General features: G+C 56.6%; 1 protein-coding gene across 1 annotated transcript; it reads right to left on the bottom strand.

The window, feature by feature from the left end:
- Positions 1–1,206: 1,206 nt before the first annotated feature.
- On the bottom strand, positions 1,207–17,952 carry MVK (mevalonate kinase). The gene is made up of 11 exons (XM_084761430.1): positions 17,803–17,952; positions 16,496–16,587; positions 15,724–15,871; positions 11,870–12,014; positions 10,264–10,419; positions 8,781–8,884; positions 8,332–8,377; positions 5,674–5,764; positions 5,270–5,386; positions 2,642–2,795; positions 1,207–1,822 (listed from the first exon to the last, which is right to left on the bottom strand). Exons 2-11 carry the CDS (start codon positions 16,571–16,573, stop codon positions 1,674–1,676), a joined length of 1,188 nt encoding a protein of 395 aa, XP_084617556.1. The 5' UTR covers positions 16,574–16,587; positions 17,803–17,952; the 3' UTR covers positions 1,207–1,673.
- Positions 17,953–18,062: the final 110 nt, after the last annotated feature.

The raw sequence follows: 18,062 nt of genomic DNA, 5'->3' as shown, positions 1-18,062 counted from the left end.
AGTTGTGGCTGCAAAGGCCGCTCAGACAGGTGGCTGGGTACAGTGCGCTAGCTGCACAGGGTGGCCACGCTGGCCAGGTCACACAGGTGGCTGCTTTCTGAGGGCCAGACCACCATATCAACACCAGCCGCTGCCACCCAGCCCCCAGGGTCTCCGTCTCTGACACTCCTCTCCAGAGCCATAGCTGCCATGGGGGGCTCACCTTCCCCGCCCAGACTGAACAATAGTTTCCTGTCTCTTTCTCAGCTGCTCATTCAAAGTTTGTAGTGAAGAAGATGTCTGGCCCCTCTGAACGGAGAAGAGATGCGCCTGAGTGCCACAGGTGTTTCCGCACAGCCCGAGGCGGAGTAGGCCAGGGCAGGTTGAGGGCAGGCTTCGGAGTCAAACGGCCTCTGGGCTGATCAGCTGTGTGGCTCCCGACAGTTACCCACTCACCACCTCTGAGCTTTGGCTTCATGGCTTCATGGTTTCTCTGTGTAGCCCTGACTGTCCTGGACTCACTTTGTAGACCAGGCTGGCCTCAAACTCACAGAGATCCACCTGCCTCTGCCTCCTGAGTGCTGGGATTAAAGGTGTGCACCACCACGCCCAGCCGCTTCTTAAACGGGGATGAGCTGTGGCCCCCATGTGCTCAGAATGAATATTATCACTTTACAAATGACTTGCTTCCAAAGGGCGGGGTGCAGACTTGCCAGGAGACAGGCTGGGCCTTATCTTCTTCTGGCCCTTAAGCTGCAGGCAGTGACCTCAGCCCAGCAGCCACCTACCCTCCTCCTGAAGGTGCTGGGAAAGGCACCAGCTGCCCCCTAGCGGCTGAGGGCAAACACACACCGAGTTATCTGAACTGCACTCAACTTAGCCCAGCCCATCTTTACAGGGACCCAGGCTCCCAGAGGTTCTGTGGGTGAGGCACTATAGTTCACCAGGTTCTGGGGGAGCCCTGCCATTCCAGGAGCATGGAGGAGGGGCACTTAGCCAGTTGACATGAGAAGGAAGGGATGTCCCAGGCCATTAAGTCATCCCCAAGGTTTCAGAGCCATGGGCACTGGTGGGTACTCACGGTAGCCACGCTCTGTGCTGTGACTGAGGCAGACAAGTCCCCATCCCTATCCAGGAAGGGCTACCTAGGAAAACTCCCTCCCTGAGCTACAGAGCAAAAACAACGGGCGTCTTATCACCAGCCCTGCCTTCCCCAGGGCCCAAGGCTTTGCTCATACAATCTCTTTTTATTTCCCCCACAGGCAGCTTACCCAGAAGTACACATGGAGACAGAACAGTCAGCACGCCTTGCTCAGCTGCCGATCCCTGAGGGAGCAGCAGACGGGAGCCACTGGGCAGGTAGTACCCAAGGAGCCGTCAATGCCTGGACAGAACAGCGCATGGCTAGGAGCCAAGAGTCTGTGTGAGGCAGATGGAGGCCAGGCCCAGGCAGATGCGCCAATGAGGGGTCTAGGGTGAAGGCCTTCCGTACCAGCCTACCACCTCAGGAGACCCCACAACTCTTAGGATGCCTGTTTGGCTCCAAAAATGCCAAACAGAGTACAGGTGGCCACGGAAGTGGTGCCTCTCGGAGGCAAGAAGGTGCCACAGCAGGAAAGGCGTCAGTGGCCAGCACAGACGCCAACTTCCGTCCCAGATACTCCAGTGAGAGACTTCTTGGCAGCACCACAGTGTCAGAGGCCCAGGGCTTGTCGGACAGGGTCATCTACGGAGTCGGCTGAGTGCACGGAGACCCCAGGTGCTCCAATGCTGGTCTCCCAACAGTCGAACCCGCAGCCGGTTAGGGCCTGCTTGGCAGCCTCCACCTTGGCTCGCTCTAGACCTGGGAAGGCAAGGCAGTCAGCCCTCAGGGACAGCACTCAGCAGATGCCCCCAGCCCTGGGGTAAGGCTCGACTGCTGCGCATCTCATGACTTCCAAGGCTCATATGCTAAGCCCCACAGGCCCCTCAAGGGCTTCAGTCACCTGGGCAAGCCTTGCTGTGCATAGGCCTCAGTTTCCCTATCTGGGAATGGGGCTGACACTGCCCCCCACAACCTGTGCCTGACCAGCACTGGTACACTGGGCATGTTCTTAAAGCATTGCCTCACAGTCTGCCCACCACTCAAGGCCTCCTAGAGGGAGAGCACTGTCCTCCGCGAAGCCAGAAGCCACTCCTGAGAGCAAGGGACTCGGGAAACGGGGGGCTGTACAAAGTGAGGACGTGGGGGGAGGGGGAGGCGATGAGAGAGAGCAGGAGGGCAGGCAGAAGGCCAGAGGAGAGGGCAGAGGTGGGTGCTATCACTGGATGCCTACCATGTGCCTGCAGCAAGAACCCCTCACATCCTGTCAGGTGTGGGGCTCCCTTCCCTCAGGCCCAGGGGCTAGCGAGCACGGCCATTTCACTCTGCCACCAGGTCAAGCCCATACCTGCTGCACGGCGAACAAGAGTGGGGTGGGAGCGAGGGGATGGGAGGCAGCAGGAGCAGCCCACCTGCCACCGCCCTCGGTCTCCCAGAGGAAACAAGGGCACAGGGAGGTGAATTCACTTGCCCGAGGCCACAGAGCAGGGCTCAAGCCTCCTCCCTTTCCATGGGAGTCTCCAGTGGACCTTCCAACACAGGCCAAGCTAGCAACCACCTCCCAAGCCCCACACCCTGTACCTGGCTTCAGGAGGGTGATGCCACATCCGCCGCCACCAGCACCTGTCAGCTTGCTGTGCAGGCCGTGTGCTGCCGTAACCTGGCAGAGCTGGTCCAGGGAGGCGTGGCCCACGCCGAGGGCATTCAGATGATGCTGATTCATGTCCATCAGCTCCTGGAAAAGGCGTCATCTCTTCCTGACTGATCCACCAAGGTGAGCCTTCTGCCCCGCCCCGTGTCTCCTGTCCACCTGGTAGTGGCTGATGTGGGACAGCTCACGTTCTCTCTGTGGGACTTAGATGAATGGAGCCAAGTTCATGCTCCTGCCACTGAGGCCAGGACTGAGCTGGCCAAGCAGGTGGTGGGGCCTACTTGAATGATAAAACTAATTGATTTCAGTCATTGGCCACCAAACCTCTCCCCTTGCCATGTGGTCAGAGGTCACATGAAAGGCTCCTAGCCACAGAGCAGCAGCGTCAAGCTATGCCTGAAACCACGCCCCCTGGTCCTCACTTAGGAGACACTTCCTTTTCCGATAAAGGCTAGAGGGGACAGATTTGCCATTTGCAAGAAAATATGGCTCTGACAATATGCCACTCTGCTGCCTCCTGGGCCCGTTTTCAGAAAAAGAACCATGTTGTCACTCCAGCAAGGTCATGAGTGAGAAAATAGCTAAATATTTATCTAGGTTTCTTCAATTATGTGCAATAAAATTGCTGCTTGCCAAGGACCAACAAGCCGCATGTGGCTAAGATGCTAAAGGCAGGCTCTGTTTGCCTTTTGCTGGATGCTGGGTACACACTGCGTGCCAGAGAGAGGCAGCCAGCCAGGCTCTGTGGTCCCTCCTGAGCCTGGGACTCAGGCAGGCCTGTGCAGGCGAGGCTCCTCTGCCCTTCTCAGCCCTGAGGCAGGGTCCTTCATTTCCCGTGAAGAGAAAAGGTGTGAGGTCTGACCTCTCCTGGCTGTGTGAAGGGAAGGACTTTTGCACAATGTCTGCTCTGCAAACACTCTGTGTTACCATCACCATATTTTATATGTGGGGACACTGAGGGCCAGGGGTGAAAATCCTGTCTGAGGCCACCCATCTCGTAAGGTACCGAGTCAGTGCCAGGAGTGTTGTGCTTGCAAGAGTGCCCTTGGCATTTCAGATGCCTCCTCTTGCTCAGGGGACTGGTGTGGCCTGTGCTGTCAGGGCTCTGCTCAGAGCTCAGGACGGCTGTGCACTGAGGGCCGCTCATCACTGAGGCAACTCAGCCAGGCGGTCTTTCTCGGGGCTGCCCCGCTCACTGGCACTCTGACAAATGAACAGATAGGCAGTGTAGCCTGGTGGCAGCCCTGGGTGCCTTTCACGAGCCCCGGGCTGCGTGCAGAGACTTCTGGGGCCTGTCTGTATGCCTGAGCTCCAGGTGTCATGTTGTCAAGGCAGGTTCCAGACACCTGTCACATTCTGATCCAAAATCTGTCAAGGATCAGATGACAGACTATGACACGAGAGAATAGCTCGCTGGTTCACGTGCAAAACTGTCCAAGAACGGAGCTGTGCACTTCAGCAGCTGTGGCAGCCAAAAATACCCATGCTATGTAACCTGCGTGCTGCTCCCCAGCATCCTCGGGGCTCGACAGGGTGCACGTGAGCAGTTGTCTATCTTTATTACTTTCCTACTCAGGTCTGCGACTCTGAACGTGGAAGAAACCGAGAAGTGGGGAGCAGGGCTTGGGGACGGCAGGCGAGGGCCTGGGAAACGAGGACAGAGGCTCCTGGTTATACGGAGGCCTGTGTGCAGCACACAGTAGGTGCTCAGCATAAGTCTGAGTGGTTCTGAGTGTGGTGATGCACATCAGAGGCAGGGCTACAGAGTGAGTTCCAGGCCAGCCAGGTGTAAGAGTGACCCTGAGAGGCCGCTTTGGTGCTTGCTGCACTTTGGGACAGCAGGAGGGGCAGAGGTTATGGGACAGTGCTGAAGGCTGGGCAAAGCAGGAGTGCCCAGGGCCATGTGGAGGGGACCCTGCCTGCACCTTCACAGGACTGTGGCTGCTCAGCTGCTCCAGCCAGGGGCTGCTAGGTCCCCTTGTACTTTGAGAGAAGCCAGATGGCTTTTTCCCAACAGCCTGATTTACCAGACCAGATGGCCCGTGTCTGTGTGAGAGGGAGCCTTTGGCTCTCCGAGCTGGTGGCACATGGGCACTGGGAACAGGAGACCCTGGAACTGAAATAAGCTTGTGACACCCCAGTGAGGCCACCAGCAGGCAGTGAATGAAAGAGAACGAGAATTCAGGCTCGGGCCTGCTCAGGTCTCGGGGTCTCGGGGTCTCGGGTGCCATACTAAAATTACACGAAGGGTGTGACTTCAGGTTCTGCTTGGCCGCAAGTGGCAGGTGGCTGCTGAGTGGCCACCCGCAGCCAGCACACAGTGGGAACTAGGAAGGGAGGCATCTCCCCAGGACCAACAGGGGATGGGACTCAGCGAGATAAAATGCCTGCCCACGTGGACTGCGCCTCAGCCTCATGACCCACACCTGCCCACAGGGCCTCAGTGTGCCAGGCTCCTAGGGAGGACACGCTTACCCACACGGGCACACACATGCTCAGGGCCCTGGGCAAACTGAGGATGGGGGGGGGCAGCACAGGGTTTCCTCAAGCAGGCTTACTTCTAGTACAAGGTAATGTTCCGGAACCGGCGCTGCCACCATCTCTCCTAGCACGCGCTCGCACTCCAGGGATATTGCATCAATTGAGGTCAAGAGCGGGGCCACAATCTCAGGGAACTGCAGGGAAGGAAGGTGGGCAGAATGTGAGGTCTAAGGCCAGGGGGAGGGCAGACCCTGCTGAAGCGATGGGACACCACTACACCAGGCCTCAGGGGATCTCCACTGGCCTGGCCTTCGTCCGGCTGCTGCCCTGACAGGAGATCCTTGCCATAAAGCCAGTGGGACTAAAGGGATCCCTGCCCTGGCTCTGGCCACAGCTAGCACCTTGCTTTCTGCCCATACTGCCTTCTCATGTTTCCCTGCCCCGCCCCCCACATGCACAGCACCCCTCCCTGCAGGAGCACCTTGGTTAGCCTGCTTCTGACGATAGCCACAAGGGCCTTGGTACTTCGTGGGACCTTGGTGTTGGTGAGCAGGATCTGCAGAGCCGGGAGCCTGCAGTGAGACAAGAAGGCAGGGTGGAGGAGCCAGGCCCAGCGAGGTGTGTCACGTGGACGGCACACGGGGGATGCCCGCTTAGTCTAGGGACTAGAGGGCAGGGAGGTGAGGAAGGAGGTTTTCTAAGACTGCACGTCATGAGGTATAAGGACTGAGGAGGGATAAAGACCACCAGGGGCAAAGGTTGGGGCAGAGCAGCACATGCTGAGCCTGGAGGTAGCAGGTCACGACCCCTCATTGAGTTATAAGTTCAAAGTGACTACGTCAGAGTGCAGGGAGGGCCCAAGGTTCAGGGGTGCCCAACCCTCTCAAGCTTAGGTGGGATGAAGGGAGGGGGCACAGGTGAGAGATAGCCACCCTTCTGCAGAAATGCTCCAGACCTCAAGGTTCCGGGAACTCAGGGCTGTCTGCAGAGACATCAATTGCTGACCGTCCTCGGTCTAAAACGTGAAACCTGAAATGCTCTGCCACCCATAAACTCTTCAGCACCACGATGGAATTAGGATTTCTAGCTTTGGGTTGCTTGCTCTCCTGCTGGTCTGTGTGGGAGGCAGGCAGGCAGGCTACAGAGGAGGCCAGCCCCACCTCCCACCCATGAGCTTGCTCTACAGAGCCCAGAGCGGCGATCCAGGTAGGAACCCAGCTATGGCTGCGAGGAGCCAAAGCCACAGCTGCTGTGGAGAAGGGAGCAGGCACCCGAGGCGGCTGTCAGCTGGACCCCACCCCCACTCGGACCCCCAGCTCAGCCCTAGGGGAACTGTACAATGCCAACTGTCCTCACGGCCTCTGGAGGAACCAGCGCCCTTTCTTGCCATCCACTCTGCCCTTCAGAGAGCTGTGGGCAGGGATGGAGGCGGAGAGCCTGGAAGGCTCCCGTGAGACAGCTGGAGGCCGTGGAGCACTTTTATTCGCTATCTTTACATTTTAAGACTTAAGATCAAGGGCTGGAGAGATGGCTCAGTGGTCAAGAGCACTGAGAGCTCTTCCAGAGGACCCTGGTTCAATTCCCAGCACCCACATGGCAGCTCACAACTGTCTGTAACTCCAAGATCTGACACCCATAGGCATACATGCAGGCTAAACACCAATGCACATAAAATAAAAATAAGTGAAAAAAAAAAAAAGGACCAGGCGTAGTGGCGCACGTCTTTAATCCCAGCACTCGGGAGGCAGAGGCAGGTGGATCTCTGTGAGTTCTAGGCCAGCTTGATCTACAAAGCGAGTCCAGGACAGCCAAGGCTACAGAGAAACACTGTCCGAAAAAGTTTTAAGATCCAGCAGAGGTGAAGAAGTCCGGGAAAGGGGCACTGATTCCCATCCCAGAGGATGGTGTGTGCCCTTTTAAACTTTCTAAAAGCAGCACTGGCTTTTCTCTACCCTTTCAAGAATGCTGTCACTCAACAGGACCGTGTTGAGCGAGGGTGGACCTGAGTCATACCACAAATAAGGTGTTTTGTATGGAATGGTGCCATGGCTGAAGGCGGGGCTGGCTCGGCGGCAGTGGGTAGCTTAGGGATCACATCTCCATCCTCACACAGCCTCTGCCAAAGGCTTGCTGCCCAGGGGCTGCCACCCATGTCACCGGGGTCTGGCCTCCTCGCCGCGGTTGTACGCCAGCCTCAGGACCTTGGCACTGCTCTGCCCTCACAGCGTATGACTCCTACCCAGGTGTTACCTCATCAGAGGCCCTCAGGAGCCCCATCCAGTCAGCTTTCACTGAGGGCACTTTTTGTGGCCATCACTGCTGAGGGGTGCTGTGGGCATCAAGCCAGGCACAGGCTGAACGCCTTGTGACATACAGGACAGCTAGCATCTTGGGGAAGTATCCAGTCTCAATGTTGACGGACCCAAAGCCGAGTGGGGTAGGGGCAGCACCATGAGCTCCTAATGAAGTGATTGACTGTGCTAGTGCCCTAGGCCCTGGTGCCTGTCTGTGACAACCACCATGGGTGAGGAAGGCAAGAAGGTGCTAGTGACCCTCTCCAACACTTAATCCACCACTTGGCCCACTCTACGTGCCATGATTTAATCCCTGTGCCCAACCTTTCCACTAATGGCAAAGGCACTGGGTGCCAGTGTTCTGTCTGCACAGCTGACCACGAGCTGCCAAGCCTGGGCCTTGCGGGAGCCTCCCGCTGTGGGCTCCAGCCCCGCCAACCCTCGCTGGTCCCCACAACACCCGTCTTTGTGCTCTGCTGGCTTCCATACTTCTCTATCCCTGCCCTCGTGCCCAGCGAGAGCTGCTGGGAACAGCCCAGAGGTGTGTCTACGTTCCTGGTCCCCGGGAAGTGCCATCAGGAAAAGGAAGGAGAGCCTAAAGGTTACTACGTGGACAGACAGTGGGCAGCCAGGGGTCTGCAGACCAGCTGCACCTCAAGGGGAAGGGTAGCCACATGTGACGTTCACCTTTAGTGACAATGGAGAGTGAGCAGGAAGGGGACAGACAATGGTCAAACCAGCTTCACTGTGCCCCAAGCCTCACACTGCGTGTGACACGGTCACAGCAGGAAGGGGACACAAGGACACCACCCCTCACAACGGCACAGCAATAGGACCCAAATTACCTCTTCAAAGACGTTATCTTCCCTTGCTGGTAGCGCAGGGCTCCTCCTAAAAAGAGGAGGGACAGTGGCTATCACCAAGGGTTAAGGCACAGATTTGCATTCTGGGACAGTGTGAGGTCAGTGTGGGCCCATGACATGCCAGGCTGAATGACACACCCACCCATTTCAGCTTCAGCTGTGGAGGACCCAAAAGGTACAAAGGCCCTCCATACCTTGGCCTTCTGAGCTGCCTGGTGTCCTGAGGCTAAGGCCCAGGGCTCAGTGGCCAGGCCTGCCAGCAAGTGCTCTGTCAGGGTGGAAGGCTGCTTAGGTGGTTGGCCAACTCCACAGCGACAGGTCTCCCGCTGCCTGGGACAGGAATACGCACCCCTTTCCTCAGAAGCCAGTAACTCTGCCCATCCTAAGCTGAGAGAGCCAGGGCACCCCCACCCCCCACCAAACACACCTACCCCAGGTGCTGACGGCATTGTCCACGCCAGAGGGGTTCCCATGGATCACTTTCTCCCCCTTGAAGGCCCACTGGTTAATCAACTCCAGGTCCTCCTCAGGCCACCTGGGCACACAGAGTTAGGGCTGGGGTCACCTTGGCCAGCACAAGGAAGCGTCTGCAGGCTGTACTTGCTACTAGCACAGGGCTACCCAACGTCCGGGGGCTGAGGTGACTGAGCACAGAACGCACAGGCCAAGATGACAGGAGCCTTTCTTCCCTTCCTCCATAAGAAAGCCACCCTGCAGCGCGGTGGGAGCAGCCTGGGCTTCAGCTTCCCCGTGTGCTGTGCTCTCATTAGCTGGCCGACTCTGGACTTCTTACGTAACCTCAGGGCCCCACTCGCCTCAGGGATAGAGTGCTTGACTTCACTGTCTTCTGAGCCAGGTCATGTATGGCTGGGGGCAGGCCTGTATCTACATGTGACACGAGGTGACAACCTCAGCTCATGTGCCAGCTCCTAAACCAGGCCTGTCTCAGGAAGGGCGAGCAGAGGTGAGGCCACTGCTCCCTGTGTGACCACTGTAGCTGGAGTTGTCGGGGGAACAAGGGTCCATGGTGGCTTGCTCCTGCAACTGAGGCTGAGGCAGCCACAGTGATAGTGTGAGGCCCTGCCTCAGAACAAACAAACACACCACCATTGTGGGTCCACGGTGGGCACCAGTCACCTCTGGATTCCCTCCTGTGGAACGGGCTGGGCTCAGTGCCAGCACACGACCAAAGCAAAACACTAGCGGGAACTTGGAAGAGCAGCCCACCGCTCCCTGCCCTCAGACCGGCTCCTCCTGGACATCCCCTTCCCCTTGCGCTGGCAGGGCTGAGCGGGGTTTTGTGCAGGGTGCTGGGGGCTAGTCGGACCCCACCTGCCACTCCAGTCCTCAGGCTGTTCCCTCACCTCTCTCATCTGTGCAGCCAGAGGCAGCTGTGTGCTCTGTACAGCTCTGCTGGGCAATGCCTGGGGACGGTGGCCTGAAACAGGCTACTACGCCCACAGCTGCCAAGTGTGGGCAGCGCCCAGCCTGACCTCCTGCTGAAGCAGCTGCTGCCTTGGGGTCTTTTCTTGTGTGCCCTGTGAGGACTGCACAGATCTGTATCTGTATCTGTATCTGACACACCGTGAGGAGCTTCAATTAAAGACGCACTGGCCAGGTACAGTGCTGCACACCTGGAACCCCAACATCTGGAAGGCTGATGCAGGAGGATTACGAGTTAAAGACCAACCTAGGCTACATAGCAAGACATCATTATTTTAAAAAAGAAAGAAAAAAGAAGAAAAGACTAAGGGGAGAAGGCTCAAGTGGAGAGGGGGCTCGCTGTGCAGGAAGAGGATGTGAGCCGCCTCCAGATCTCATGCAGAGCAGATGTGTACAGCGGTGTTCCAAGCCGCAGCGCTGCTGACTGCTCATCACAGGAAGGACAGCGAGCAGGACAGGGACAGTCCTTACCTGCTGACGGAGCCCCGGTCCTTGAGGGGGTTGGTGACCTCCTCACAGGCAGTCAACAGGGCGGCTGCCAAACACACGGAGTAGGCGGCACTGGAGCCCAAGCCTGCCCCTGGGGGCAGTTCCGACCACACCGTGATGTCCAGGCTCGGGAGTGCCCTGAAATGCACCAGGCGCAAAGCATGGCTCCGTTAACAGGTATGAAGTGCCAACAGGACCCGGGCCAGAAACAGACATCGGGGGAGGGGCTGACTGAGCATCTGGACCCGTGATGGGAACACATCCCCACAGGGTGTTGGCAACTCGAGGTGACTCGAGGGGGCAGGGAGAGGTAGATCTCTGTGAGTTCCAAGCCAGCCTGGCTACACAGTGAGTTCCAGACCAGCCAGTACTACATGTCTCAAAACAACAATAACAAGAAAAGCAAAAACAAAAAACCCAAAACTACTGCATAGAGCATGCCTGCCATGCCATGTCACCATTTTAAATATACTCCTTACTGTATCTTGAGAAAATTATATATACTAATTAACATGCCATTTTGGAGGGTCTTGTGAGGCCTAGGTCGACTTCACGGTTTCTACACAGATAAGGATAGCTCTGATCTTCTGGTCATACAGCCTCCATTCCCCAGGTGCTGGGATCCCAAGTATGCACCAGCACCCCAGGTTTTATATGGCACTGGGTACAGAGTCTAGGGGTTCACACATGCTAGGTAAGCACTATAGCCACATCCCCAGCCCTACTTGGTGTGTTTTGTTTGTCTGTTTGAGACAAGGTCTCCCACTGCAGCCTGTCTTGGAAATCAGTTTGGGGCCCTGGTGCCGTCTTGCTGGACCAGTCTCCTGAGTGCTGGGGTCATGGGCATGAGCCACCACTTCCAGCCTGAGGAAATGGTCATAGCAACCACGACAATCTCCGTGCCAGGCTTGCTCGTTAGGCTCATTAAGGCTCATTATCCCAGAGCTTGGTGCTTTTTCAATATGCATGCATTTCAAACGGGGAAGGTGAAGCCGGGCATGGTGGCGCATGCCTTTAATCCCAGCACTTGGGATGCAGAAGCAGGCGGATCGCTGTGAGTTTGAGGCCAGCCTGGTCTACAAAAAAGCGAGTCCAGGACAGCCAAGGCTACACAGAGAAACCCTGTCTCAAAAAAAACAAAACAAATGAGGAAGTTGAGCCCAGAGAGGGCAAGCGGCCTGCTCCTAGCTTCTGGAGCTCACACTGGAGCGCCTGCCCTGTGCTGCTGTCTCAGGTGCTGTCATGCCCGAGGCACCTGCTCCCCAGGTCTCTCTGCAAAGAGGCAAGTGGACACAGGCTTCACTCTGCTGACCTCCCCCGCACACCACAAAGAGGTCACCCTGAAGCACTGCACCAAAGCTGAGGCGGCTGAGGGCGCAGCACAGGGTTCCTTGAGCTATTCCTGTCACCGTGCTCCGGTCTAACTGGCTAAACGGTCTTCAGGGTGTCTATCTCCGGAGGCTCTGCTTCCCCAGGAATAAAGAGGGGGAGCCTCTCACCCGGGCCACTGCCACCCTGTGAGGACAGCCTACGGCCATCATCCCTGGAGACCCACAAGGCACAGGGACTCCCAGGACCACGCACACACCTCTGCTTCCGGCAGATAGCCAGGTACAGGTAGAGGAAGGCAGGCACGGCCAGGCCCTCGTTGCCGACACAGTCCTCGGGGAGGCCGGCCACCTTCTTTATCTTCTCCAGGTGCTCTGGGGTGGGTGCTGGCACATCACCTTGCTCTGTCACACAGGCAAACAAACAGGAGCGGTTATAAACCGCAGAGCACGCTGGGATCAGCATGGGGATCAGCAGGGTCCCAGCATTACGGCCCTGTGTACCCGTCACTTGCAGCTTGGGGGGAAGGCACCCATGGGTGTGGGTCTTGACTGTGCCCCTCGATGCACACATGGTGCTTAGCTGAGTGGCTTACTGTCTCTGAACCCTGGTAAAGTGGGGAAAACAACAGCGCCTCTGCAGGGGCTGCTGTAGAGACAAAGAGCAGGCATGCACAACTCCTGGCCCACACCAAGTGCTTGACCAGTCGTCTGAACACATGCTATGCACACAAGCTACATTTTACCTTTCAGCCTTCAAAACCAAATCAGAGGAAGCAGGAAGTTAATACGTAAGTACCTCTCATGGTTCAGGTGTAAGGCCCCTGAGGGCCCAGCATGCGCCAGAGTCCCATCCTCGGCACGTGCGAGCACACACACACACACACACACACACACATACACGCACACACACACATACACACACACACACATACACACACACACACACATACACACACACACATACACACACACATACACACACACCCACATACACACACACACACATACACACACACACACACACACACACATACACACACACATACACACACACACACACACACACACACACACACACACACACACACGCCTGGGGTGGGGTGAGGGTGGGAGAATGTGGAGGGCTGCTGTGCAGCAGGCAAAGCCAAGGCCACAGGTTTTCCCAGCGCCACACAGGAGCCTGGGCCACCGTTCTCTGTGAGGAGGCTGAGCAAGTCTGACCAGCCGCCCTCAGCATCCCTCGTGCCAGCAGGTGGAATGGAGCGGGGTGGGCTGTTAGGAGAGCTCTCGGTGCCTCAGGTGCAGTGCACTTGTGCTGAATAGACGGATGACACGTTCTAAAGGGCCAAACCAAGGGGTCAAGGAGAACCCAACACTGCAGGGCCCCGGGATGGAGCCAGACCAGTCTCTCAGTTTAGAGGCCTGTGTCAGGGTCCTTTCCGTACCCATGATGGGGGTGCGGCCTTTAGCCTCCACCGTCATGGCCGTAAAATAAGCAATGATCGCAGCTACTCTGGGGACTCCTGGTGGAGACCACACTCGGCTTACACACCTTGGCTCACACACTCGGCTTACACACCTTGGCTCACACACTCGGCTCATGGCCCAGCACCTGTTCACTCTGCCTGGTACTATGTGGAGGAAGTGCCAGACCCCGAAAGGAGGAAACCAGTGCCCAAGAGGGCCTGGTGCCACCTCTCATCCTGCTGGGTCCCCACAGCAGCCCTCAGCCAGGTCACACGCGTGCCCCTGCCCCTGGCATGAGGAGACGTATCCAGCCCCTTCAGTGGGGTTGTGTGCTCTTGGCCAGGAGCTGCTCTGCCTGGCTGTTGCTGCTTCAGACACTGACTTAGAAAAGCAGTTGCTACCAAGAAGAGACTTGATACCCTATGAGCATATACAGGGGGAGGTAATCCCCCTCAGGAACAGTCATAGGGGAGGGGAATAAGGGGAAAATGGGAGGGGGGGAAGAATGGGAGGATACAAGGGATGGGATAACCATTGAGATGTAACAAGAATAAATTAATAAAGGAGAAAAATAAATAAATAAATAAAAGAAAAGCAGTTGCTGGTCCTCAGGGAACATTCTGCCCTAGCAAGTACCTGATGCCATGGAAAGCAAGCCCCAGAGGCTCTGAGCTGCAGAGGGGGTGGTGGGAACAGGACAGATGGGGGTGGGGCGGACCCAAAGGCATCCAGAGAACTGCTGCAAAATAGAGTCATTTCCTACCACCTCCACAAATTCTCCACAGGAGAGGGGCAGGGCCAGGAACCCATACACACTAGAACAAAGACCAAAGCCACCACCGCCGCCGCCGCCGCCGCCGCCACCACCACCACCACCACCACCTCTAAGGCCCAGCAGGTAGAAAAGAGCCATGCTGGCTAAAGATGGCCCCTCCTTTCCTTCTACTGGGGATTAAGCCTGGTCTACACTGCTGAGCGACACCACAAACCAAAGCTGTCACCACCCTTCCATCTCCAGCGGCAGGTGGCAGGGCTTGGGTGCAGGCTTTCATAGTCCCTGGAGGCTTCCTGCTTGCCCTAGGCTCACTGAGAAATGCATGAGCCAGAGAAGAGGAAGCAACTAGCATCAGCGCAGGCCACGGGGCCGGCGCTACTCTGTTCACTGAAGGGAACTAGCCTGAATGGCTGTAACCACTGCTCTTTCCACGCCACCAGCAGCAGCACAGGAGCCCCGGGCTAACGACAAGGGAAGACACCGGCACCCCAAGAGAAAAGCATCCATGTCCCTAGGATGTTGACACGGCCTGACTCTGTTTTCGAGATGAGGGATTCCCCTCCCTAACTCCTCATCTCCAGCGTCAGTTCCAAAGGACTGGTGCCAGAACACCCGGGTTGCCACTGAGGAAGCTGGAGCAGCTGGAAGTGTCTGTTGCTCCAGACTGTCCTCTGGGTCAGGCGACTGCCATCTTGGGGAGTTCAGCTGCACTGCACCCCCTTGCAAGCCTCGCTGGGCCTGTTGACTGCACCCCTCAGTGGGGCGGAGAGGCTCACTGGACCCTCACCTGAGTATCCAGCAGCTCGTACCACCTGCCGCATGCAACGCTGCCTTAACGCACGTGGCTTTGGGGAGGGGCTTGGGCACCCAGGCTAGGGACAACTTGGGGTGGGGGGGGTCTCTGTAGAATGACTACAGGACAGGCGTCATTCCTGCTACATAAAGACTTTCTGGGGAGGCCTTTCTGGGGGGCACCCACACTCCCATAGGCAGCCCCTGACTGTGCAGTGTAAAGGAGCCCAATAAACCCGTGGCTTCCCAGAGTTCCCTCTGGTGAATTGTGCCATGGTTTGTCCTTGGGGCCTTGGGAGGAGGGGGAGTTATTTTGCTCCTCCTGGGAAGGAATTTTAGCCACGCTTCCTTAGTATTGGCGAAGCTGCAGTAACAAGCGTAAGTTGCTAAGCATGCACTCCACCTCTGACCTGCCCTGGCTCTACGTGTAGTAACGAGCTACACAACAGCACCAGCGCGTCACGCCTCATTCAAAGCAGAGTCGGAGGGTTTCCTGATCCACTTCCTGTCACCTGACGACTCCCTGCACATTCACACACTGGCTTACATAAGCACACACACCGTTTCACACCGGTGACAGTTAACCCTTGGGCTCTCTTTCATCCTGCTTTCTTTGACGTGGTCTCAAGTAGTCCAGGCTGGCCTGGAACTTTCCACACAGCTAAAGCTGTTCTGGAATTCCTGATCCTCTGGCCTCTGCCTCCCAAGTCCTGGGAATTCACTAGTGGGTACCGACAGGGTCTTGGAATCGGTAGGAAAGGCAGCTCTGGGCACGCCTGCGAGGGTGTTTCTGGAGAGCTTTGTTTAGCTGAGGCCGGAGGACCCCCTCCGAATGTGTCGGCCATGCAGGGGCCGGGGCTCTAGCCTTCAGGGCGAAACAGAGCTGTGCGCGAGCACCACACTTCTCTCTCTGCTTCCTGACAGCAACACTAAATGATTGAAACCAATTTTCTGGGTCAGAAGGGAACAGCTGTCCATCCTCTGGCCCCCTCACAGACAGCCTGGAGCGATGACCCCCCCACCCCACTTTCCTCAGGGGCCAGGCTTTTACCACAGCTGGCTCCCCTTCATACTGACCAAGAAAGCCCGTGTCCACCAGCTGAAGCTGGGCCACATCCCAGACCTGCTTAATACCGATGTTTGGTAAATTGAGGCTCACGTTCCCACTGCTCTGCGGTCGAAGCAGGAGAAATGTCCTCAAGTTCAAGGCCACGGCCAGCGCGACCTGTAGAATAAAGGACAGAAGCATTAAGCCCGAGGGCGAGAGGCTCATGGCAACTAAGCCTTGCCTCAGTGCCTCCTGAAGAACGAGATCTGGGTTGTCTCCTAGCCTACACACACACACACACACACACACACAAAACCATAAAGAATGACAGTTGGAGTGAACAGAGAAAATATAAGGTTCAGGCTCAGAGGCACGCAGGCTCACTCCCAGCACTATGTCAGTGTAGCGGGCAAGTTACCGAGTCTGTCCTAAGCCCCAGCTTCCCTTCCTGTAAAACTAGGAACCATAGCCTGGGTTAGGCCTGAGGGTCAGATGACCTACACACGTGTCCAGCACCTCTGTCAGGCCACCTCTCCAATTCCTCGACACTGGACTGCCCCGGAGTCCCGTCCTCCAAGCTCTTTTCTCCTCACCAACACTCGCTTCCTAGGTGACCACATCCAACCTGTAGGATTTTATAAACCATCTTTTCTATTGTACTGGGTGGGGCCTTTAGCAGCTTAAGGTTTGTCTGGATGAAGAGTCACCCTGTCTACCCCTCAGGCCTCTCTTTTATCTTCCCCAGACTGAGTGTCAGAGAGACGTGGTACCCAATCCCTCCAGGCACTGGGGGTTTTTTACCTTGCCGTGGACCACAGCATGTTCTCCATGGAGGATGACTTTCCCCGGAGCAGATACCAGCAGGACCTCTGACAACATGGCTCCTGAGACTCCTGACAGGAAGAAGCAGAGAGAAGAACAAAGATTCCAAGATGTCATTGGAAACATCAGGAAGGCAGGGCGAAGTGGCGTGCGCCTTTAATCCCAGCGCTCAGGAGGTACAGGCAGGTGGATCAAAGTGGCTCTGAGGCCAGCCTCGTCTACAGAGTGAGTTCCAGGATAGCCAGGGAGAGAAGCTCTGTCTCAAAAAGAAAGGGAAAGAAAAGGAAATATCTGGAAGAGGTCTTATAGAAAACCAGCTGCAGGACATTATAAATAACAGGGACCACCATCCGCCACTGTGTACCAGGCTGACAGTACAGTGAGCTAGTCAGCTGACGATGAAAAAAAAAAACCTGGGTCCAGACCCAGCCTTTCCACTCCCCATAAACTGCCATGAATGTGTTTCCCACACTTTAGATGGGTGGGGGGCAACACTGGAGACTCAAAGGGCTGGAAGCAGTAGGGTCGGGCTGACTGGCAAAGTTGGAAGGCAGCGTCTTCACTACAGACGGCCACTCAGCACTGGTCGGTTCTCGGCTCCAGCGTTTATGACTATCCCTACTGAGAGTAAAAACTGACATGGCGGGGCTGGAGAGATGGCTCAGTGGTTGAGTACTGCCTGCTCTTCCAAAGGTCCTGAGTTCAATTCCCGGCAACCACATGGTGGCTCACAACCATCTACAATAAGATCTGGTACCCTCCTCTGGCCTGCAAGCAAAACACTGTATAATTAATAAATAAGTAAATATATAAATAATTAAAAAACAAACAAACAACTGACATGGCCTCCGAGTGCACGGCCCAGTGTTGGAGTGCTTGCCTTCTGTGGGTTAGGCCAGGTGTTTGACGGTGTGGGGAAAAGCGAGGTTTACACAAAACCTTCCCGGGACACGGAGACCACAACCAATCGGTCGTCACAGTTATAAACCAGGCCGCAGCACATACCTGCTACACCCCGTGTTGCACACTTAAACAAGGACCTCTGCAAGGCAGAGTCTCACAAAAGCGTTTCTGTGGGACGTACGAACGCGTGCGTTTCACACGGTTATAAATAATGCAAAAAAAAAATAAAAATAAAAAACCCCACTCGGGTTCAAAGCTTCGCGGGAGCTCTCTCACACTAACCACCGATCTGACGGCTCAGATGGAGGAAACTGAAGCCGAGGCCCGGGGCGCCTGGCCCGGGGGTGTCCGCAGCCCCGTCCTCCCGCCGCCCAGCCTCTCACCTGCCACGGCCAGCGTCCAGGTGAGCCGAAACCACGGCTGCAGCTCCCGGTCTTCTCCATCCCGGAGGGCAGAGCCCCCACGGAGGCGGGCGCGTCTCCCCGCTGGCCAATCAGAGAGCTGGAGCCCAGGCTCCCTTTACGGATTGGGTCGAACATTGACCAATGGCAATCTCAAACAAACCCGGATTTCCCCGCCTCTTTCTATCCGTGATCCAATGGGGAACAAGTTCCCGAGAGTGCTCCGCCCTGGTGCGAGCGTC

Source organism: Acomys minous (assembly GCF_964271855.1).
Source record: "Acomys minous genome assembly, chromosome: 16".
Taxonomy (NCBI): domain Eukaryota; kingdom Metazoa; phylum Chordata; class Mammalia; order Rodentia; family Muridae; genus Acomys; species Acomys minous.
Note: the sequence above shows the minus strand (reverse complement) of the source record. Positions and strands in the feature narration are given on the sequence as shown.